This window comes from Lineus longissimus, chromosome 9 (genome assembly GCF_910592395.1).
Source record: "Lineus longissimus chromosome 9, tnLinLong1.2, whole genome shotgun sequence".
Lineage (NCBI taxonomy): Eukaryota > Metazoa > Nemertea > Pilidiophora > Heteronemertea > Lineidae > Lineus > Lineus longissimus.
In genome coordinates, this window is record NC_088316.1 from 20,029,532 (window position 1) to 20,053,253 (window position 23,722).

General features: G+C 44.0%; 2 protein-coding genes across 2 annotated transcripts; both read left to right on the top strand.

The window, feature by feature from the left end:
• The first annotated feature begins 10,548 nt into the window (after positions 1–10,548).
• Positions 10,549–19,364, top strand: LOC135493483 (guanylate cyclase soluble subunit beta-1-like). The gene is made up of 9 exons (XM_064780852.1): positions 10,549–11,465; positions 13,786–14,072; positions 14,737–14,810; positions 15,079–15,179; positions 15,986–17,256; positions 17,518–17,658; positions 17,945–18,099; positions 18,283–18,464; positions 18,649–19,364. The coding sequence occupies exons 1-9, from the start codon at positions 11,444–11,446 to the stop codon at positions 18,819–18,821; spliced, it is 2,406 nt and encodes an 801-aa protein (XP_064636922.1). The 5' UTR covers positions 10,549–11,443; the 3' UTR covers positions 18,822–19,364.
• Positions 19,365–21,665: 2,301 nt separating this feature from the next.
• LOC135494110 (3-galactosyl-N-acetylglucosaminide 4-alpha-L-fucosyltransferase FUT3-like) lies at positions 21,666–23,259 on the top strand. The gene is made up of 2 exons (XM_064781861.1): positions 21,666–21,713; positions 22,099–23,259. Exons 1-2 carry the CDS (start codon positions 21,666–21,668, stop codon positions 23,257–23,259), a joined length of 1,209 nt encoding a protein of 402 aa, XP_064637931.1.
• The last annotated feature ends 463 nt before the right edge of the window (positions 23,260–23,722 follow it).

Genomic DNA, 23,722 nt, shown 5'->3' on the forward strand with positions numbered 1-23,722 from the left:
CTGAGGTATATGGATACGATATGTTGAGAAAAATCTGTACAACTATCGAAATATACGACTACTTGGAACTATTTCGGCGAATCACTCTGCCACCGGCGCGACCTTGTCACAATTGCGGCGCGCTCCTTTGCATATCGCATATAAGTGGCCAATAAAATCTCCCTCACCGCATGAAAGTCTTGACGGTTCAGTGCTGAGAGTGTTGGACTGTGGACCGGCTGGTCACGGGTTCGACTCCCGATGAATCTGCCGCAGTTCTCTCTTTTTTTTTCTTCTTCCTAATCTTTTATCTGATCATCCATGTACGGATGTCAACATTTTCATTATTATCAGTATCATATCCCGCACCCAAACTTTTCAAACTGCAGCACATACTGATTCCGGGCGTTCGAGTACTACCGAGTATGGTTGGAATCGGCAGCTAGTATTTTCGAGGCTACATTGCGGCAAAGAGGTATTAGTGTCGGACCGTGACTTTTCCAATCAGAATTAGTCAAAAAGTATCCTGAACTTCGGGCTTTTTATACTCCTTTGTCATATCGAGAGGCGGAGGATATTGTAAACCACTGGTGCCTGGATGGTCAAAGAGTACGGCACATATCGTCGGTGATGATGGAGAGAGCGGTAGCCGGTACATATTCAGCACGGTTAACAAGCAGTTCAATGTGCTCATTACGTGATGAGAGCAAATCTTACGGGTGGGGCGGAATACGCCATATTGCTGACATCATCGGCGCCAACAACTATTTATTTTGACCCTGTCCGAGTTTTTCAAAACGATTCATTGATTGACTCTGACCCTGCTGACCACGATGTATGAAAACTTTTTAAAAAAGGCCATTTAAACGCTAAATCAACTGCAAGCATAATCTTTTATATCACTGAGGTATATGGATACGATATGTTGAGAAAAATCTGTACAACTATCGAAATATACGACTACTTGGAACTATTTCGGCGAATCACTCTGCCACCGGCGCGACCTTGTCACAATTGCGGCGCGCTCCTTTGCATATCGCATATAAGTGGCCAATAAAATCTCCCTCACCGCATGAAAGTCTTGACGGTTCAGTGCTGAGAGTGTTGGACTGTGGACCGGCTGGTCACGGGTTCGACTCCCGATGAATCTGCCGCAGTTCTCTCTTTTTTTTTCTTTTTCCTAATCTTTTATCTGATCATCCATGTACAGATGTCAACATTTTCATAATTATCAGTATCATATCCCGCACCAAACTTTTCAAACTGCAGCGCATACTGATTCCGGGCGTTCGAGTACTACCGAGGATGGTTGGAATCGGCAGCTAGTATTTTCGAGGCTACATTGCGGCAAAGAAGTATTAGTGTCGGACGGTGACTTTTCCAATCAGAATTAGTCAAAGGGTATCCTGAGCTTCGGGCTTTTTATACTCCTTCGTCTCATCGAGAGGCGGAGGATATTGAAAACCACTGGTGCCTGGATGGTTAAAGGGGTACGGCACATATCGTCGGTGATGATGGAGAGAGCGGTAGCCGGTACATATTCAGCACGGTTAACAAGCAGTTCAATGTGCTCATTACGTGATGGGAGCAAATCTTACGGGTGGGGCGGAATCCGCCATATTGCTGACATCATCGGCGCCAACAATTATTTCTTTTGACCCTGCCCGAGTCTTTCAAAACAATTCATTGATTGACTCTGACCCTGCTGACCACGATGTATAAAAACTTTTTTAAAAGGCCATTTAAACGCTAAATCAACTGCAAGCATAATCTTTTATATCACTGAGGTATATGGATACGATATGTTGAGAAAAATATGTACAACTATCGAAATATACGACTACTTGGAACTATTTCGGCGAATCACTCTGCCACCGGCGCGACCTTGTCACAATAGCGGCGCGCTCTTTTGCATATCGCATATAAGTGGCCAATAAAATCTCCCTCACCGCATGAAAGTCTTGACGGTTCAGTGCTGAGAGTGTTGGACTGTGGACCGGCTGGTCACGGGTTCGACTCCCGATGAATCTGCCGCAGTTCTCTCTTTTTTTTTCTTCTTCCTAATCTTTTATCTGATCATCCATGTACGGATGTCAACATTTTCATTATTATCAGTATCATATCCCGCACCCAAACTTTTCAAACTGCAGCACATACTGATTCCGGGCGTTCGAGTACTACCGAGTATGGTTGGAATCGGCAGCTAGTATTTTCGAGGCTACATTGCGGCAAAGAGGTATTAGTGTCGGACCGTGACTTTTCCAATCAGAATTAGTCAAAAAGTATCCTGAACTTCGGGCTTTTTATACTCCTTTGTCATATCGAGAGGCGGAGGATATTGTAAACCACTGGTGCCTGGATGGTCAAAGAGTACGGCACATATCGTCGGTGATGATGGAGAGAGCGGTAGCCGGTACATATTCAGCACGGTTAACAAGCAGTTCAATGTGCTCATTACGTGATGAGAGCAAATCTTACGGGTGGGGCGGAATACGCCATATTGCTGACATCATCGGCGCCAACAACTATTTATTTTGACCCTGTCCGAGTTTTTCAAAACGATTCATTGATTGACTCTGACCCTGCTGACCACGATGTATGAAAACTTTTTAAAAAAGGCCATTTAAACGCTAAATCAACTGCAAGCATAATCTTTTATATCACTGAGGTATATGGATACGATATGTTGAGAAAAATCTGTACAACTATCGAAATATACGACTACTTGGAACTATTTCGGCGAATCACTCTGCCACCGGCGCGACCTTGTCACAATTGCGGCGCGCTCCTTTGCATATCGCATATAAGTGGCCAATAAAATCTCCCTCACCGCATGAAAGTCTTGACGGTTCAGTGCTGAGAGTGTTGGACTGTGGACCGGCTGGTCACGGGTTCGACTCCCGATGAATCTGCCGCAGTTCTCTCTTTTTTTTTCTTTTTCCTAATCTTTTATCTGATCATCCATGTACAGATGTCAACATTTTCATAATTATCAGTATCATATCCCGCACCAAACTTTTCAAACTGCAGCGCATACTGATTCCGGGCGTTCGAGTACTACCGAGGATGGTTGGAATCGGCAGCTAGTATTTTCGAGGCTACATTGCGGCAAAGAAGTATTAGTGTCGGACGGTGACTTTTCCAATCAGAATTAGTCAAAGGGTATCCTGAGCTTCGGGCTTTTTATACTCCTTCGTCTCATCGAGAGGCGGAGGATATTGAAAACCACTGGTGCCTGGATGGTTAAAGGGGTACGGCACATATCGTCGGTGATGATGGAGAGAGCGGTAGCCGGTACATATTCAGCACGGTTAACAAGCAGTTCAATGTGCTCATTACGTGATGGGAGCAAATCTTACGGGTGGGGCGGAATCCGCCATATTGCTGACATCATCGGCGCCAACAATTATTTCTTTTGACCCTGCCCGAGTCTTTCAAAACAATTCATTGATTGACTCTGACCCTGCTGACCACGATGTATAAAAACTTTTTTAAAAGGCCATTTAAACGCTAAATCAACTGCAAGCATAATCTTTTATATCACTGAGGTATATGGATACGATATGTTGAGAAAAATATGTACAACTATCGAAATATACGACTACTTGGAACTATTTCGGCGAATCACTCTGCCACCGGCGCGACCTTGTCACAATAGCGGCGCGCTCTTTTGCATATCGCATATAAGTGGCCAATAAAATCTCCCTCACCGCATGAAAGTCTTGACGGTTCAGTGCTGAGAGTGTTGGACTGTGGACCGGCTGGTCACGGGTTCGACTCCCGATGAATCTGCCGCAGTTCTCTCTTTTTTTTTCTTCTTCCTAATCTTTTATCTGATCATCCATGTACGGATGTCAACATTTTCATTATTATCAGTATCATATCCCGCACCCAAACTTTTCAAACTGCAGCACATACTGATTCCGGGCGTTCGAGTACTACCGAGTATGGTTGGAATCGGCAGCTAGTATTTTCGAGGCTACATTGCGGCAAAGAGGTATTAGTGTCGGACCGTGACTTTTCCAATCAGAATTAGTCAAAAAGTATCCTGAACTTCGGGCTTTTTATACTCCTTTGTCATATCGAGAGGCGGAGGATATTGTAAACCACTGGTGCCTGGATGGTCAAAGAGTACGGCACATATCGTCGGTGATGATGGAGAGAGCGGTAGCCGGTACATATTCAGCACGGTTAACAAGCAGTTCAATGTGCTCATTACGTGATGAGAGCAAATCTTACGGGTGGGGCGGAATACGCCATATTGCTGACATCATCGGCGCCAACAACTATTTATTTTGACCCTGTCCGAGTTTTTCAAAACGATTCATTGATTGACTCTGACCCTGCTGACCACGATGTATGAAAACTTTTTAAAAAAGGCCATTTAAACGCTAAATCAACTGCAAGCATAATCTTTTATATCACTGAGGTATATGGATACGATATGTTGAGAAAAATCTGTACAACTATCGAAATATACGACTACTTGGAACTATTTCGGCGAATCACTCTGCCACCGGCGCGACCTTGTCACAATTGCGGCGCGCTCCTTTGCATATCGCATATAAGTGGCCAATAAAATCTCCCTCACCGCATGAAAGTCTTGACGGTTCAGTGCTGAGAGTGTTGGACTGTGGACCGGCTGGTCACGGGTTCGACTCCCGATGAATCTGCCGCAGTTCTCTCTTTTTTTTTCTTTTTCCTAATCTTTTATCTGATCATCCATGTACAGATGTCAACATTTTCATAATTATCAGTATCATATCCCGCACCAAACTTTTCAAACTGCAGCGCATACTGATTCCGGGCGTTCGAGTACTACCGAGTATGGTTGGAATTGGCAGCTAGTATTTTCGAGGCTACATTGCGGCAAAGAAGTATTAGTGTCGGACGGTGACTTTTCCAATCAGAATTAGTCAAAGGGTATCCTGAGCTTCGGGCTTTTTATACTCCTTCGTCTCATCGAGAGGCGGAGGATATTGAAAACCACTGGTGCCTGGATGGTTAAAGGGGTACGGCACATATCGTCGGTGATGATGGAGAGAGCGGTAGCCGGTACATATTCAGCACGGTTAACAAGCAGTTCAATGTGCTCATTACGTGATGGGAGCAAATCTTACGGGTGGGGCGGAATCCGCCATATTGCTGACATCATCGGCGCCAACAATTATTTCTTTTGACCCTGCCCGAGTCTTTCAAAACAATTCATTGATTGACTCTGACCCTGCTGACCACGATGTATAAAAACTTTTTTAAAAGGCCATTTAAACGCTAAATCAACTGCAAGCATAATCTTTTATATCACTGAGGTATATGGATACGATATGTTGAGAAAAATATGTACAACTATCGAAATATACGACTACTTGGAACTATTTCGGCGAATCACTCTGCCACCGGCGCGACCTTGTCACAATTGCGGCGCGCTCTTTTGCATATCGCATATAAGTGGCTAATACAATCTCTCTTACCGTATGAAAGCCTGGATGGTTCAGTGCTGAGAGTGTTGGACTGTGGACCGGCTGGTCACGGGTTCGACTCCCGATGAATCTGCCGCAGTTCTCTCTTTTTTTTTCTTCTTCCTAATCTTTTATCTGATCATCCATGTACGGATGTCAACATTTTCATTATTATCAGTATCATATCCCGCACCCAAACTTTTCAAACTGCAGCACATACTGATTCCGGGCGTTCGAGTACTACCGAGGATGGTTGGAATCGGCAGCTAGTATTTTCGAGGCTACATTGCGGCAAAGAGGTATTAGTGTCGGACCGTGACTTTTCCAATCAGAATTAGTCAAAAAGTATCCTGAACTTCGGGCTTTTTATACTCCTTTGTCATATCGAGAGGCGGAGGATATTGTAAACTACTGGTGCCTGGATGGTCAAAGAGTACGGCACATATCGTCGGTGATGATGGAGAGAGCGGTAGCCGGTACATATTCAGCACGGTTAACAAGCAGTTCAATGTGCTCATTACGTGATGAGAGCAAATCTTACGGGTGGGGCGGAATACGCCATATTGCTGACATCATCGGCGCCAACAACTATTTATTTTGACCCTGTCCGAGTTTTTCAAAACGATTCATTGATTGACTCTGACCCTGCTGACCACGATGTATGAAAACTTTTTTAAAAGGCCATTTAAACGCTAAATCAACTGCAAGCATAATCTTTTATATCACTGAGGTATATGGATACGATATGTTGAGAAAAATCTGTACAACTATCGAAATATACGACTACTTGGAACTATTTCGGCGAATCACTCTGCCACCGGCGCGACCTTGTCACAATTGCGGCGCGCTCCTTTGCATATCGCATATAAGTGGCCAATAAAATCTCCCTCACCGCATGAAAGTCTTGACGGTTCAGTGCTGAGAGTGTTGGACTGTGGACCGGCTGGTCACGGGTTCGACTCCCGATGAATCTGCCGCAGTTCTCTCTTTTTTTTTCTTCTTCCTAATCTTTTATCTGATCATCCATGTACGGATGTCAACATTTTCATTATTATCAGTATCATATCCCGCACCCAAACTTTTCAAACTGCAGCACATACTGATTCCGGGCGTTCGAGTACTACCGAGGATGGTTGGAATCGGCAGCTAGTATTTTCGAGGCTACATTGCGGCAAAGAGGTATTAGTGTCGGACCGTGACTTTTCCAATCAGAATTAGTCAAAAAGTATCCTGAACTTCGGGCTTTTTATACTCCTTTGTCATATCGAGAGGCGGAGGATATTGTAAACCACTGGTGCCTGGATGGTCAAAGAGTACGGCACATATCGTCGGTGATGATGGAGAGAGCGGTAGCCGGTACATATTCAGCACGGTTAACAAGCAGTTCAATGTGCTCATTACGTGATGAGAGCAAATCTTACGGGTGGGGCGGAATACGCCATATAGCTGACATCATCGGCGCCAACAACTATTTATTTTGACCCTGTCCGAGTTTTTCAAAACGATTCATTGATTGACTCTGACCCTGCTGACCACGATGTATGAAAACTTTTTAAAAAAGGCCATTTAAACGCTAAATCAACTGCAAGCATAATCTTTTATATCACTGAGGTATATGGATACGATATGTTGAGAAAAATCTGTACAACTATCGAAATATACGACTACTTGGAACTATTTCGGCGAATCACTCTGCCACCGGCGCGACCTTGTCACAATTGCGGCGCGCTCCTTTGCATATCGCATATAAGTGGCCAATAAAATCTCCCTCACCGCATGAAAGTCTTGACGGTTCAGTGCTGAGAGTGTTGGACTGTGGACCGGCTGGTCACGGGTTCGACTCCCGATGAATCTGCCGCAGTTCTCTCTTTTTTTTTCTTTTTCCTAATCTTTTATCAGATCATCCATGTACAGATGTCAACATTTTCATAATTATCAGTATCATATCCCGCACCAAACTTTTCAAACTGCAGCGCATACTGATTCCGGGCGTTCGAGTACTTCCGAGGATGGTTGGAATCGGCAGCTAGTATTTTCGAGGCTACATTGCGGCAAAGAAGTATTAGTGTCGGACGGTGACTTTTCCAATCAGAATTAGTCAAAGGGTATCCTGAGCTTCGGGCTTTTTATACTCCTTCGTCTCATCGAGAGGCGGAGGATATTGAAAACCACTGGTGCCTGGATGGTTAAAGGGGTACGGCACATATCGTCGGTGATGATGGAGAGAGCGGTAGCCGGTACATATTCAGCACGGTTAACAAGCAGTTCAATGTGCTCATTACGTGATGGGAGCAAATCTTACGGGTGGGGCGGAATCCGCCATATTGCTGACATCATCGGCGCCAACAATTATTTCTTTTGACCCTGCCCGAGTCTTTCAAAACAATTCATTGATTGACTCTGACCCTGCTGACCACGATGTATAAAAACTTTTTTAAAAGGCCATTTAAACGCTAAATCAACTGCAAGCATAATCTTTTATATCACTGAGGTATATGGATACGATATGTTGAGAAAAATATGTACAACTATCGAAATATACGACTACTTGGAACTATTTCGGCGAATCACTCTGCCACCGGCGCGACCTTGTCACAATTGCGGCGCGCTCTTTTGCATATCGCATATAAGTGGCCAATAAAATCTCCCTCACCGCATGAAAGTCTTGACGGTTCAGTGCTGAGAGTGTTTGACTGTGGACCGGCTGGTCACGGGTTCGACTCCCGATGAATCTGCCGCAGTTCTCTCTTTTTTTTTCTTCTTCCTAATCTTTTATCTGATCATCCATGTACGAATGTCAACAATTTCATTATTATCAGTATCATATCCCGCACCCAAACTTTTCAAACTGCAGCACATACTGATTCCGGGCGTTCGAGTACTACCGAGGATGGTTGGAATCGGCAGCTAGTATTTTCGAGGCTACATTGCGGCAAAGAGGTATTAGTGTCGGACCGCGACTTTCCCAATCAGAATCAGTCAAAAAGTATCCTGAACTTCGGGCTTTTTATACTCCTTTGTCATATCGAGAGGCGGAGGATATTGAAAACCACTGGTGCCTGGATGGTCAAAGAGTACGGCACATATCGTCGGTGATGATGGAGAGAGCGGTAGCCGGTACATATTCAGCACGGTTAACAAGCAGTTCAATGTGCTCATGACGTGACGAGAGCAAATCTAACGGGTGGGGCGGAATCCGCCATATTGCTGACATCATCGGCGCCAACAATTATTTCTTTTGACCCTGCCCGAGTCTTTCAAAACAATTCATTGATTGACTCTGACCCTGCTGACCACGATGTATAAAAACTTTTTAAAAAGGCCATTTAAACGCTAAATCAACTGCAAGCATAATCTTTTATATCACTGAGGTATATGGATACGATATGTTGAGAAAAATCTGTACAACTATCAAAATATTCGACTACTTGGAACTATTTCGGCGAATCACTGCCACCGGCGCGACCTTGTCACAATTGCGGCGCGCTCCTTTGCATATCGCATATAAGTGGCTAATAAAATCTCCCTTACCGCATGAAAGTCTTGACGGTTCAGAGCTGAGAGTGTTTGACTGTGGACCGGCTGGTCACGGGTTCGACTCCCGATGAATCTGCCGCAGTTCTCTTTTTTTTTCTTCTTCCTAATCTTTTATCTGATCATCCATGTACAGATGTCAACATTTTCATTATTATCAGTATCATATTCCGCACCCAAACTTTTCAAACTGGCACATACTGATTCCGGGCGTTCGAGTACTACCGAGGATGGTTCGGGGGATATTGAAAACCACTGGTGCCTGGATGGTTAAAGGGGTACGGCACATATCGTCGTTGATGATGGAGAGAGCGGTAGCCGGTACATATTCAGCACGGTTAACAAGCAGTTCAATGTGCTCATGACGTGACCAGAGTAAATCGGTAGTCATGTGACTAATACTACTCGTGCTTCTAGAATTCCCCCATAACATCGACCCGGATTGTTGATGATCTAGCCTCTCCCTTGACAAGATGCCTCCAGGATACGGAGTAAATGCTTCCAAGCCCTCTGATTGGACAAGATATCAACAAGCAAATGCAAATGTAATTACCCGGATCTTCTTGAGAATTATTCGAGGTCCACATCTGCAAGTCTAAGCGGTTGTATTGGCGCTGGATTCGATGGATCATGACTAGCAATAAGTTACTTGTTATTCGCTGATCTGACAATGGTGATGACTTTTTCTTCGAAGAATACTAGCCACGCTTGTTGATTGGGGCAGTTTACGGTACGTATCAAGAGACGATACATGATAAGAAACCCATACTCTGATTGGGTCTTTGTCTGATTTTAAGGTAATTACATTTTCTTTGGTCGTTGACGAGTCAAGCATTTTCATGAGACGCTGTATGATAAGACATGAATGTTTGGTCGAAAGGTTTAGGTGTTACATTGGCTGATTTCCTTCGGTTCCAAATTATTCTTAATTAGTAGATTACCAGCCAGGCTCGTTCATGGGGACAATATTGACGAATAAAGATTCTTGCCCCAGGATGTACATTGTATGTATATATACTACGAGAGTGATAGTTTGTGTTAAGGCTTAGCTTCATCACAAAGTAATCAAGTCGTAGACAACAGAACGCTGTTGTCAAGTCTCCACGCTAAGTGACAACGAGTGGCAGAATCTCACCATTACAGACACGTCTGACATAGTCTTGGACACCGTAATCAGATCTTCCCAATTTGAATGACATTGAAAGAAATGAATTTTGATAAGTTGTCTGGACCGTTTTAGGAAATCAATACTACTTGAGCATGCTGAGTGTATCTGATGAGTAGTTGCGATGGGACTGATTGCAACAATGGAGCAGATTCAACAGTTGTCACTACCAAAGTGGCACTGTGGTTGTTGCCTTGAAATCAGATTGGTCACTCGTCTGGGACGAGAAAGTGGATGGGATCACTGCAATGGAGGGCTGATGTTGCTAACGATCGAAGTGCTGTGGGGACGGGGCACTCGCGTCTGAGCCGTCGAGTTGACAGCACTCGCTTTGAGAGAAGAGCCGCCGTGCTTAGGGCAGGCAAGAGCTTTTGTGGTTGAGATAGGTCGCGTTGTCATGCCTCGGTAATGGTACTCTCGTTCAAAGGGTTTCGGTGACGGGGACTGACACATCGTTTTTTCTTTGACTGCTGAACTGGCGTGCTGAAAGGCAGTAGAGATCGAAGCCTCAGCGGGTCGGCACTCTTGTTTCGATCAGCATGCAGACTGGCAGATGGATTAGGCCGTCGGAAATGATGAGATGAATCGAATACTATGATGAAGAAGAAGATACAGTGACATATGTAAGAGGGCACCCGCCGTTTGCACACGGAGTTAGCAGTCAAGGAGGCTTCCAGCCCAGAATTGCATGCTATTCTGCACTAACTATTGGAACTACCGCCGATTGGAAACTTGCAGCTATTATTGCTTTCAGGAATGCTGTCGAGAGGTTTTGCTTTGCCGATAATCGCATTAATCTTCTTGGTGGAAATGAACGCTGACCAATATCGATAAATTTCTTGTAGGACGTAAGAGTGGCTATGCGGCGTGAGAGAAACGCGCCGAGCAACTGGTGACATTTTCCTGGATCAATGTGGAGCGATGGATCCCTGTCGCGCGATCCATAAAACATAGTCTGACTGGTGCACTTTTGGAATATTTACTTATCGGATGGAATTGGAATTGAGGCTGCTTTTCTCAAATGTCAATAGCTTTGAGTACGAAAGAAACGTCGAAGTAGGAAGAGCGTCAGCAGATTCTCGATTCTAAAACTGGATTACCATTAGCGTTAGTCTCAGCAGCCGATTTTAGTGACATACTCGTCTCCGGGATTGAAAAGAAACGTGGTAATTTTGCCTGCAGAGGTTTTTTAAACACCGTTTCAGCCAGGGTCCCAGATGGCTCGTAGATGGAGGTTCTCTCCTCTTAATTTGGAGGTTAACTGAGATTAGAACCTTGTGACCTCTGAAATTTGCAGGAGCTCGGTATGGCGATGGCTAACATAGAAGGTGAGTTGGTTTACACTACTTATGTCATTGACACCGAGAGAAGAAGCTTCCCCGCAATAAAATACCCTTCATCGCGAAACAAGCCAGATTACACGTATCAATAGTACTTTCGGTGTCGACGAGTGATCAGTATTCTCGTTACTAACCGAACGTGTGTTAATTGCAAGCCAGACTAGAATAAACATGACATATTGTTTAACATCCGCCGAGGTCGAGTCCCTGGACTGTTGCCAGTTTTACACAATTGTGTTCAATGAGGCTGATTGATATAGGGAGCCTCGTTCCCTCCTTCATGATTATTTCAAATCTCCTAGAGGATAACGACCGATTAAAAGGCCGTATCGTGGATCATAAGATATCGCTAATTCTCTGGTGCATCTTGTTGAATACTGGCTGACGCTGGGGAAACTGCTCATTTGAGAATGAATTCCGGTGTGGCCCTTACAGTTGCCTTTGTAAGACGCACCACAATGTACCTTCCATTAAGACAATTATCTAGGCACGCCCTTTCCATTTATTGAAGCTCCAATAATTAGTGCTTGAGCAAGGCATGCACGCAAGCCTACTTTTTGCTATCGTTATCATTAATTACTATATGGCTGATGGGGTATTTAAGACGGAAAAGTGCTCATGGCAAAATCGTGACTAGAGTTTGCCGTATTCTAATGATGTAGTTATGATCTTATGATGATACTGTTAAGCCGTTTGATACTTGAACAGCACTTCATCATATCAACGCCAGTCTTGGCGCTGCTTGCCTGGCAATGGCCCGGCCCAGCACATCGCTCTGTCAGCGTATTCGGATACCATGTGAAAGCAGTCGATTACGGTGTCACCCAGTTAATGCCTGAGCAAGGACCAAATAACATGGCGGCTCAGTCAGTCATCTGGGAAATCATGTCAAACGTAGCCCATTCAACACCGTTCTGCAACGCGGCGAGGCTCTAGTCAGACCTTGGCAGAAATGACGGGTGGTTAGCACCCAAATCGTGTCCAAAACTGCTCCTTTCCCTTAGACTCAAATTGCCATGAATGCCGTAGCCTAAACCTAATGTTCTAAGTGAGGCGTTTCCCATCATAGACTGCAATAGAGTTCATCATAGCCTCAGGAATCTAGAAATGTTCGGCCATTTTCCTGGCAGCAGGAATAAGGTATAGCAATGGATGGTTACGAGCACGTACCAAATGCATAGAAATCCAGAGTATCGGCAATTGGCATTTCATTTAGACTTGTCGTATTCCCTTACAACACTATTTGCCAGTTCCTTGGGCAATTCCCAATCAATTACCAGCGATTCTTCCGACTGAGTTGCATTTTGTGTGGCTACTTGATTTCATGCACGACTTGTAATCACTGCGCTGAGCGATCTGTTCGTGTCCGATAGTACCCAATCAATGGGATGTAACCGGGCCAAACTACAGGCTAACCAATCGATTGGACCTAACCTTTGATGATGGACGATCTATCGATCAGTTCGTATCATCGCTGATTGGTTATTGATCTCATATACTGATTAATCGAGCGCAGTAACTGGTAATGGGATTAGTTTGATCTGATCCATTGGTCTGATGAAAGTCCCCCATCTGCTTGAAGAGTCTGTCCCATTCGCTGCCGGACAGCCTACCGGCGCGCAGTCTCTCAAGCATTCCGAATGGCTATGCGGGGTTTCGTATTCTGTGCCATGGCACGTTTGGCTTTATTTTCTGTCACGCTGCTTTAACAATGACTCTCTCTATTTCCGGGTTTGCACTTAGCCAGCTTCATGAACGCCCACGTGAGCTAGCGTTGATCGAACGCACCACATGATCAAACAAGATGAATAGATGAGTTGAATACTGATCGAAACCGGATTACAATACAATAATGTTTGTCAGTATCATGGGAGACGCCATCAGCGATACTCGTTACGGTATACATGTGTGTCATGCAGGAATACACCGCGGTATCCGCTGCAGTTAGATAACACACCGATTCAGGATACATCTGATAGATGAGACGACGTTTGATACGACACATTGCCAACTGGCTATAGGTGTTGTCCTTTAATTCAATGTAACAGGTGGTTCGAATGTCCGATTCATCAGAAACCTTTTGGATAAAGCATGACATCTTAGAACGTTCTCTTTATACGGCGCACGGAGGCAACTGGAATGTATCTGATAACAACATGCATCCGTTACCAACGCTATTCAGGGTAAACGTGATGTGCGAGTGGCTCCAGCGAAGTGGTGGGAGATTTCAAGTGGATTCAGTGAAGAGATCCGACATGACTTTTAAGATGAGTGCATATATAGTATCATCTCCGCTTATTTCTTACAGTTAGAGTGACTTTTCACGACGTCAGCAAGCCTGCTTGGGACCTGCAGGAAGAGATGAGCAACATGAAGGACAGGCAGACGTACTTCCGGTCAAGGTCACTTGATGACCTTGATGACGTCACGTACGACGAAACGCCCACCTATGACCCTGGGAGGCGGAAAAGTGTGTGCGTTGCAAGGTTACACGAGGAAATCTCGAGTGGATCTAAGCATCCTGATACGATGCACTCAACTCAGGCTGGTAGCCTCTGTTTCTACAGCCATAAGAAACGCCAATGCTTTATTGAGGTAAGTTGAAAATTCAGTTTGCTCAGCCAATCCGTGTGCACGACAGCTGGGATGTCAGAGCTCATGATCGAGGTGCGGAGACCCTTGCCATATATGTAAACAATCGAGTACATGTCAGCTTTAATAAATGGCTTCAATGATGACAAATGATACGTGTACCTAATGATAAAATCCCTTGTGTGGCATATATACTTAACCTAACCGAGCGTTATTTTCCGCCATTGTCATTTTAAAACGAACATAGATGGAAAATGGGGTGGATTTCGGGTGAGGCTGGAACTAAAACTTCGAGTTGTTCATTGTAGCGACTGGTATGGCATGTTAGTCCAGGATTCCCCCTATCCACCTTACACCAACCACGTCCCCGAACTTAACTTAAAATGTGCGTAAATCAAAGAAATCTTAAATTAGCCTCATGTGTCTTTGATGTATGTTACAAAAGACATTAAAGCGAACATTCCCACAGGTAAACATCGTCATCATGCCTTGGGCTATTGCACAAAGAATAAATATCCCAGTCGATCGGCAATGCTCAATCAAAAATTCAAACTATCAATCTATTTTGCTTACCATGCGTCACAAACACAAATGTCATTGAGTAGATATGTATACAGCGTGTTATGTGGGTTGATGAATTCTCTTTCATTCGTCATTCTATTTGCAGCCAAGCTTTGTGAAGCAAGCTCTGGAGGACATGGTGATTGCACATTATGGTGATGAGACTTGGGACGAAGTGAGGTAAGCGGATTGAGTGGTCACCCGCCTCATTGGTAACAAGGCAAATTTGACTGAAAAATCAATAAACTGTACAGAGTAAACTTTGATTATAATATATAAAGCATCGACAAAAAGATACTGGCGTCCAAAGTAAGTAATTCTGAGCGCTTGGCATCCGGTGATCATACGACTTGCGGTAACATATTGTGATGTTGACCCATTTCAGCTATCTCCGGCGAAGCCCACTTTGACCCACTTCTGACTATGTTCTATATTGACGTATTTTTAGGGCTGAAAATGTGAACCGTCGAAACAGCGGCATCATTCCCTGTAGCACTTCTGATGAACATTTGACCGCAACTCTCGTCAATGACATTGCGAAGGTCGTGGGTAAGCTTTGTCTATACGTGGCGCGCGAACCTATCGCGCTTCGATTAGGAAACATTTTGAAATCATTGGCCGTTATGTAATGAACTTTTGACAAATCAAAGCAGTTTTGAAACAGAAGATATTTTACTCACCAAACGGCAAGTTTCCACGAAGGTCATGGCGGGTCTTGGTGGCGGGCAGCATGTGACATTGAATTCACCTAAAGGCTGTCACGAGATATTGTCTAAGGAGCTACTTATAATCCAGGAAGGGGTGCCCCTGAGCTTACACTAGTCCCAATGAATAAAAAGCATCTTTTATTCTGTACACGATTTATGTTAGAAATGTCAAAATATCCATTTTATAGTCACAATATCCACCAACGACTGAAAATCCTGTTCTCTGTGAGAAGAGGCATGCCGCAATGAACTTATTTTGGGCGAAACCTAAACTTCGATTGTAACCTTAATTTCGTAACAAGGTGGTAATCTTTTACATTTAAATGAACTTAAATATAGGACCCTTTTGACCACAATTTAAATGGCTCAATGCGTAAGTGTTACTTTTTTCAATGGCAAGTTTCGCAAACTTTGCGGTCAATTGAAATCTATCACTCGACAAACTATAGACTAAATGCCGAAGGTGACCAATTCGCATATTTGCCCCTTCAGCTGTGAGCAATTGGATCTTTTCTAGAATTAAGACTGAGAACTGAATGACAATAATTGAGAAGGCAGAAGAGGAAGAAGATCCCAAAGCTGGAGAAAGGGGATGAGAAAGTATATGCACGTGGCCGCTGCACATTTTTGTTCTTCTTGTTTTTCCAGGGCTTTCTACAGGAGAGATATGGGAGATGTTTGGTGAAAGATTCTTCGAGTTCTGCGAGGAAGCCGGTTATGATAAGATCATGCAAGTCTTGGGAGGAACATTGGTCGAATTCTTGCAGAATCTGGACGCCATGCACGACCATCTTGCCACCATCTACCCGGGCATGCGCGCACCAAGCTTCAGGTGCATGGAATCTACATCCGGTGACATTGATCTTTCCTATCACTCAGAAAGGCCAGGTTTGGAGCATATCGTGGTAGGGTTGGTGAAATCAGTGGCGAAGGAATTAAATGGAAAAGACGTCGATGTCACCATACGTGATTCTGATGAAATAGGCAAGGATGTACAGTTCTCGATTAAGCACATTTCGGGCATGAATGACGGGGAGAGTGATTCGGCCATGTCTGACGATTCGGACTCGGATGGCTTAATCAGTTATGAGCCTCTCATCAGTCCGATGTCCTTCTGTAAAATCTTTCCCTTCCATGTGATGTTTGATCGTAATCTTGTCATAACTCAGGTTGGTGATTGTATCAGTAAACTGGCGCCAAAGTGTCTTGATTCCAACAGTCGGCTCCATGATATATTCAGGTTAAACCAGCCGCAGATACACATTGACTTCGACCAGATCTGCCACCATTCAAACATTGTATTCGTGTTGTCATTCAGACAAGACCTGGCTCCCACCTCAAGATTGTCGAGCAAATCGAGGAGAAAACAAAATCTGGCGAGTTCTACTGAAAATCTGCTCGAAAATGAGTTTTCTTGGGATAGATCTAAAATGAGATTAAAAGGTCAAATGGTCTATATTAGTGAAAGTGACCAAGTGATGTTCATATGTTCGCCGTACGTTTCAAATCTGGACGATCTCCATGACAATGGCTTGTTTCTCAGCGACATCCCCGTCCATGATGCTACGCGAGATCTCGTCTTGCTTAGCGAACAGTTCCGGGCTGAATATGAACTCACTCAGCGATTGGAGGTTATGACACAAAATCTCCGTCATACCTACAAGGAGTTGGAAATAGAGAAGCAACTGACGGATAAGTTGATTTATTCTATCTTGCCGCATTCTGTGGCTAATTCCCTCCGCGCCGGGAAGCCAGTCCAGGCACTCAAGTACAATTTAGTCACCATCTTGTTCAGTGGTCTTTGTGACTTTGATCGGATATGCACTCACAATGTTCCGTTAGCAGTGGTAAAGCTTCTGAACCACCTTTACACCAAGTTTGACATGCTATTGGACAGGAGTTCAAATGACGTTTACAAGGTAGGCACATAAGTTTGGTTGGCCGTATCCAGGTCAAAAAGTGCAGAGCTCATATGGTGGTACTGCGAGACAATTAGCTATCCGATCAAACATTCTTTTAGTATCAAAATTTTGGGAGGGAGTGATATTCATACTGTATTAAAACCTTCAAATTAATACCAGTGGTGTCCTAAAGCTTGTCTTTCTAAAGCAAGCGATAACGCCGATTGCTCGTCGCGTCCGTCTACATATATGAACTTACATTCTCTCATGGTTTTATAGGTGGAGACTGCAGGTGATAAATACCTAGTTGCGAGTGGTCTCCCAGAGAAGAACGTTCGCCATGCTAAACACATAGCACTACTCTCCCTGCAAATAATGGATATCGCTAAAGATGTCAAAATTAATGGTGAGACGGTTATGGTAAGTTAGGAATAATGCTTTTGACAGCTCATTTCAGGTTATAATTCATCGGTTCTCTGTGACATCACCTTATAATACAGTTTTGATATTCATCTTGCCACTCCTAAGATCGTTGATGACATCAGTCAGTGTTGCTGATCGCAGCAGAGATCTTGACAGTGAACGCTGATATCGCATGTTGGTGATGATGAAAATGGTGAATGGTGAACGTAAAGAAGGCCCAAATTCGTAATCGCCCTTCTAATCTAGCTAACGTATAGGGTACCTTGTCTTGATTCCTTTCCAGCTGTGCATTGGCATTCACTCTGGAGACGTGGTAGCGGGTGTTATTGGTCAGAAGCTGCCTCGATTCTGTGTCTTCGGTGATACGGTCAACATTGCCAGTCGGATGGAGACAACGAGTCAACCCAACAAGATCAACGTATCCGAGGCAACCTACAGGTGGGCTCCTTATTCATGTTGATCGTCAGACCTTTGTCACGTTTGTGATACATTAATTTCCATTTAGGTGGGTCTCAATTTCAATTAGCTGTATCTTAATTTCCATTACTGGTGCAGACTAGCGGTAGGGCTATTGATAAAGTTACATGCATTCTCAATCAATGATTGATGCTTTCCCTCCAGGTGTCTTCAGTCTCCGGAATGTCACGATCAACAGTTTATATTCAAAGAACGCGGACCAATGAACATCAAGGGGAAAAATGTGCCAATTGTGACGTACTTCCTGTCGCGGAGAAGCAGGCCCGGGCTGCAAGCATTGCTGAAGAACGGGTTGGCGGTGAGAGAATCGCCGAAAATACCACTTGGTAGGTCTTCAAGTTATGGAATCTACTTGTTCAACTCAACAGTACGTAATGTCCACTAATCCTAGAAACTATGAGTGCTGTCAATGTACGTATCTAAAAACCTGTGCTTCTGTTGGTAGAACATTAAAATTCGATTGATTTTAATCAGCAACGACAAAGCCATACTAATTTTCTTCTTCTTCAGAATTGCTTCAACGTCGCAGGAAGAGTGAGACCTTCTTCCGCTTCGAGACCAGTAACCGGAGTGCGAGACGATGCAGTGAACTTGTCCTGCCTTCACACGGTCACTGCCTTCTTTTGGTGCCGAGACCAGTCTCTGAAGAAGATGACTATTCCGACGACGAAACTGCCTCATAGTCATTACTCGATACATTAGCTCGTGAACTCTGGTGTTAATTCAAGTGGATCCCCATAAAACCCGATGATTAACACTGATGGCTACCACGTCAATTTGGTCCGAGTTCGATCTCGGATTAGAAACGGACAGTACCGGCGGAGATGCTCTCTGTATATTTTGCATCTAGGCCTGACTTGATCCCAGTGTAATACTCTAGTCTCGGCTTTTTATGGTGTGTTTGCAATATGCAGGCCATTCCCCTTCACAAACTACGTAGAGCATGGTTACTCACCGCTTTTGTGATGAAACGGCCAATCAGATGGCGGAGCAATTCCGAAGTGTGCTATGGTCGATTTCGCGGTTATGCTAAACACTCAGGCAGTTTGTTGAATCGCTCCTATGAAAGAGATCTGACCTATGAGCAGTTCCGAAGTTCCAGTGTCAATGGTATTTCCAAAATTGGGTCCGGGGTGGTTTTTTGAATTGTTTGTTGTCAACATTGTGAGCAATGCCTGTGCCTGTGGTGCCGTGAGTCACCAGGTTATCGAAAATGGATTCGAGGCAGCTTTACGCCAAGGCCAGGTCGAGGCTGGACCACTTCCACAACTTGACGAAGAACATGCAGATGGAATTGAGTTCATGGCCATGCTAGATGATGAAGTGGATCAGGCCTATAGTGCTCTGCAGGATGCGAGAGAACACGGACTGTGCCTTTGTACTGTCTGTGTCAACATTAGTTGTCCACCATAAATCACCTTCGTGGCACTTATTTACCCAACAAATCTCTAAAAACTTCCCCATAATAATCTCTGATTTCTAAACCTGCATTCAATGGTATTTCAACAGAACTACCATGTTTTGCTGCAATGAAATGCAGAAAAATACTACTGAATGCAGGTTTCCCAAATCTGAATTTGATTTTGTGGAAGTTTTTAGATAAGAATTTGATGGGTAAATAAGCGCCATGAAGCCGATTTATGGTGGGTAACTAATTTTGACCCAGACAGAAGCCTGAATATCTAAGCAGATCCATGACGTCGACTTATGTCATGACGTCAGTCACGTTGGCAAGAGGAAAAACCATTGTTGTTTTCGGCCGTTATACAACATCGTCGCTGCATGTGCTTACTGTGTACATTACCGAGTGACGTACTGCACATCTTAGCAATCTATGGGTAATAAGGTTCACGTTGGTTCACGTTGGCTTTTGTCCTTAGCGACGTTTGACGTGTTTAGAAAAAAATGACCTGTGTTGAAACGTGTAAACAGGTTCCCCAATCATCCCCCTGGATATATCTATCTATCTCATTTCTTGTTTACCTCGATGCAAAAAGTTCAATTCTGAATTGAGACTGTAGTCATTTCCTATGTTTAGAGAAAAATGCACCAAACGTTGCAATTTTAAGGAAAATTTAGACACCCAGGCAGTTTATGGTTCATACTCAGAATGTAAAATTCGCGCATTTCTTTTGCGACACCCTGCATTATAGCATTACTTTTATTTATTGTAATAACAGTGTGAAGTAAAACTTTCAATATTACAAACTGCATCAATTTCGGTCATACATTGAACATTAAAAGATTGGATGTAATGAACCATAACTTTCCCTGTGGCTCAATCAATTTCACAAGGACCGCGTCCCATGCTAGCAGTCACACGATTCAAATGTGAATGACAGACGTTCAGCCATTCATATGGTGGAGGCGGTCTTCCATTACAAATCACCACTGTGTAGGCGGTAGGCCGTGGAGATAATGAACCCACCATAAAAAGCCGAGACTAGAGTATATGTGAGTGTTTCCCGTGTGTGAGTGTTTCCCCTCATTGTTTGGGAACGCTCAAAAATAGATTGACAAGTTTTTCTGTGTATCCCCCCTATTGAAAAGTCGTGGTCTCTCTAGCTGCCTATTGTTTGGAAACACTGACACATGGGGAACAACCACAGATGTTACACCGGTTCAGAGACTGGAGTTTCCCATGTACGTGGCAAATGTACATCTGAGGTATGGGGCCTCATGGAGTGTGTTGTTGTAATGTTTCCATCTAGCTGTGATGTTTGATATTCAATAAATGGCAATCGATGTATTCATTTGTCGTTGTTTTGTAAAATATGGTAAACGATGGAAGCCACTGAATGATTTTGTGTACTAGTAATTTGGCACCCATTTTGAATCATGGCAGCCATGTTGAAGTGAGCCAAAATCCAGGTCAGCATCCCAATAAGGAAGGCGCCCGCTTAGCTCACCACCAGATTACGAGTGACAGTTTATGACTTGTCGAAATATCGCATGCATTTTATATTCACCATGTTAACTGTGCTAATTGTTGACGAGACAACTCGCATGCAAATAGTGCGACTAAGGTTACGTAACTTGTAGCCGCTAACATTGTATGTTTAGTGACAAACATCAACATGGTCTGGGCAGAATAACAAATGGACAATGGCTGTGGTCAACACGATAATGGTACAAGCTAGGACACATTGAAGCCAGGAATCTCACAAGCAAATCCGTCCTGCGTGCACTAACAGGCCAAGAAGGTAAGCCAGTCGTGCTGGGGATTAATTGTGTGTTTTTGAAATCCTATTCCAGATTAACGAACTTGCTATTGGTTTTATCGTTGACTATAATGTCAGCAGGAAATATGGAAAACAATAACAGCATGTTGAAAGCCAACATCGGGCCTATGTGTTGAGCGTGTTTTAGGCCTACAAACACGAATAAGGCGTCTCTCCCGGCATTCAAACAGGGAAAGCCGTTACACAGTTGACAAATTTCTACTGTATCGCCGTACACGGGTCAACTATACCGATTAAGAGGTTGAGAGGGATTCCAAGTGACTGATACTGGTACAGGTAACGGACATGACAGCCATTGGAACTCGGCGACGTCTCTTTCCCATTGAGGATATGGTGAGTAGCTATCTGATATGACCGCCGCGCTAACATGGAGTAGAGAGTTGGTAATATCCTGACGAGCGAAATTCTAGAAGCGATATTGAGGCACCATACACATAGTAACTCTATTTAACCAGTAAATATTAATAAGATTGTTCATACCATGTTGTCACCAGTTTCGTGATATCAACGTGTATATTGCGCCCTTTGAGGACACGTATATACCACGGATGTACAGCCTTACTATAGGTGACGAATTCCAGCTCAGTGTGGTGCCAGCACGTTCTATTTGGGCGACGTGCATGATTTGCAGATTCCCGCCAATGATTAGAGGCGAACCCCACCACGACCCCTGTGTCAATCAACTCGTCTCATTGTCGTTTTCTGGCTTTCCTTTCAGCACCATATGTTTCGCTACCTGTGTCGCGTGGATCGCTTCAAGGGCGTGGTTGTCAGGGTAATCACGGTATTCCTCCTGGTTCCCTTGTTACTATGGCTGGTTGCCAGGCCACCACTCATCAAGCTTCCATCACGAACTTCGAACTACTTCAAGGTCGCCTACGGAACGTTGTATTACTTCGCCTCATGGCGGGAGTCATACACGAAGGAGGACGCGTATCAACATTGTGAATATAAGAACTGCATTCCGACTAGAGATGTCACAGATGCAGACGCTGTTGTATTCCATAACTGGGATATCAACATGCCTTTTTCAGATACGAGGTCGGGGCGGAATCGGGCGAAACAAGTGTGGATTTACTATGGACTGGAGCCCTTGGCGCGGACCAACTGGTTCCCGGCTGCACTCAATGGCCTGTTCAATTGGACAATGACGTACATGTCCACATCAGACATCCCACTCAAATATCACGTCTACGAAAAGGTACAGAATGTTTCCTCAAGAAAGTGTGATCTCACTCCCGTATTGAATAAACCTCGAACAGCGCTCATGGTGGCAAGTCACTGTCATACTGTCAGCAGGCGAGAGGAACTGGTCGAAGAGCTCCGAAAGGATATTGACGTGGATGTCTTCGGTAAATGTGGCGAACCGTGCCCAAATAATTGTGACTTTGGTTTGTTTGAAAAGAAATACAAATTCTATTTTGCCTTTGAGAATTCGAAATGTTTGGAGTACGTCACCGAGAAAGTTTGGATGAACGCTTTAGCCGTTGGTCTAGTTCCTGTGGTTCTTGGCGGGAAAACCAGAAAGGATTACGAGATGCTTCTCCCGCCAGATTCATTCATTTACGCAGACGACTTCTCGTCACCAAAACTACTGGCGGGACATTTAAGAACCGTCGGATCAGACCCGAAACTTTACAACAATTATCTGAAATGGAGGAAGGTTTTCAGACTGTCAAATTCTCAAGAAAACACGGACTTGTGTTCAATATGTCGAGGTCTTAATAACAAAACGCTGATGTCTAAGCCACGCGTTGTTAGAAATCTTGAAAAGTTTTGGAATGTCACCCAGGACTGTCATGGCGCTGGGCCCGGTGCACATAAAACGAGATGGGCTACTCTGAAGGGATATCTTCTTTACCTATTCGGGGTGCTGTAACTCGTCACTTTATTTTAGTAGAGGAATGTGCAATAAAAAGGACGATATTCAAATTGTCAAAGGAAACTAAGGCCGAAGGTTGCTTAGGACCTAACCCCCGAGACAGATAGATATTTGGAGATTCTATTGCAAGTACCCCACTGATGTCTTGCACCCCTGCACCTCTTCTTCTCTTCATACAGTCTGATGTTCAGCATGCTTCAATACCTTCTTCTCTTCATACAGTCTGATGTTCAGCATGCTTCAATACCTTCTTCTCTTCATACAGTCTGATGTTCAGCATGCTTCAATACATTCTTCTCTTCATACAGTCTGATGTTCAGCATGCTTCAATACCTTCTTCTCTTCATACAGTCTGATGTTCAGCATGCTTCAATACCTTCTAACCTGTCGTATTTGCACCTTGCACCAGTTTAATGTAACTTCTGCTGATATGAAATGTAACTTTTATAGGGCAACAATA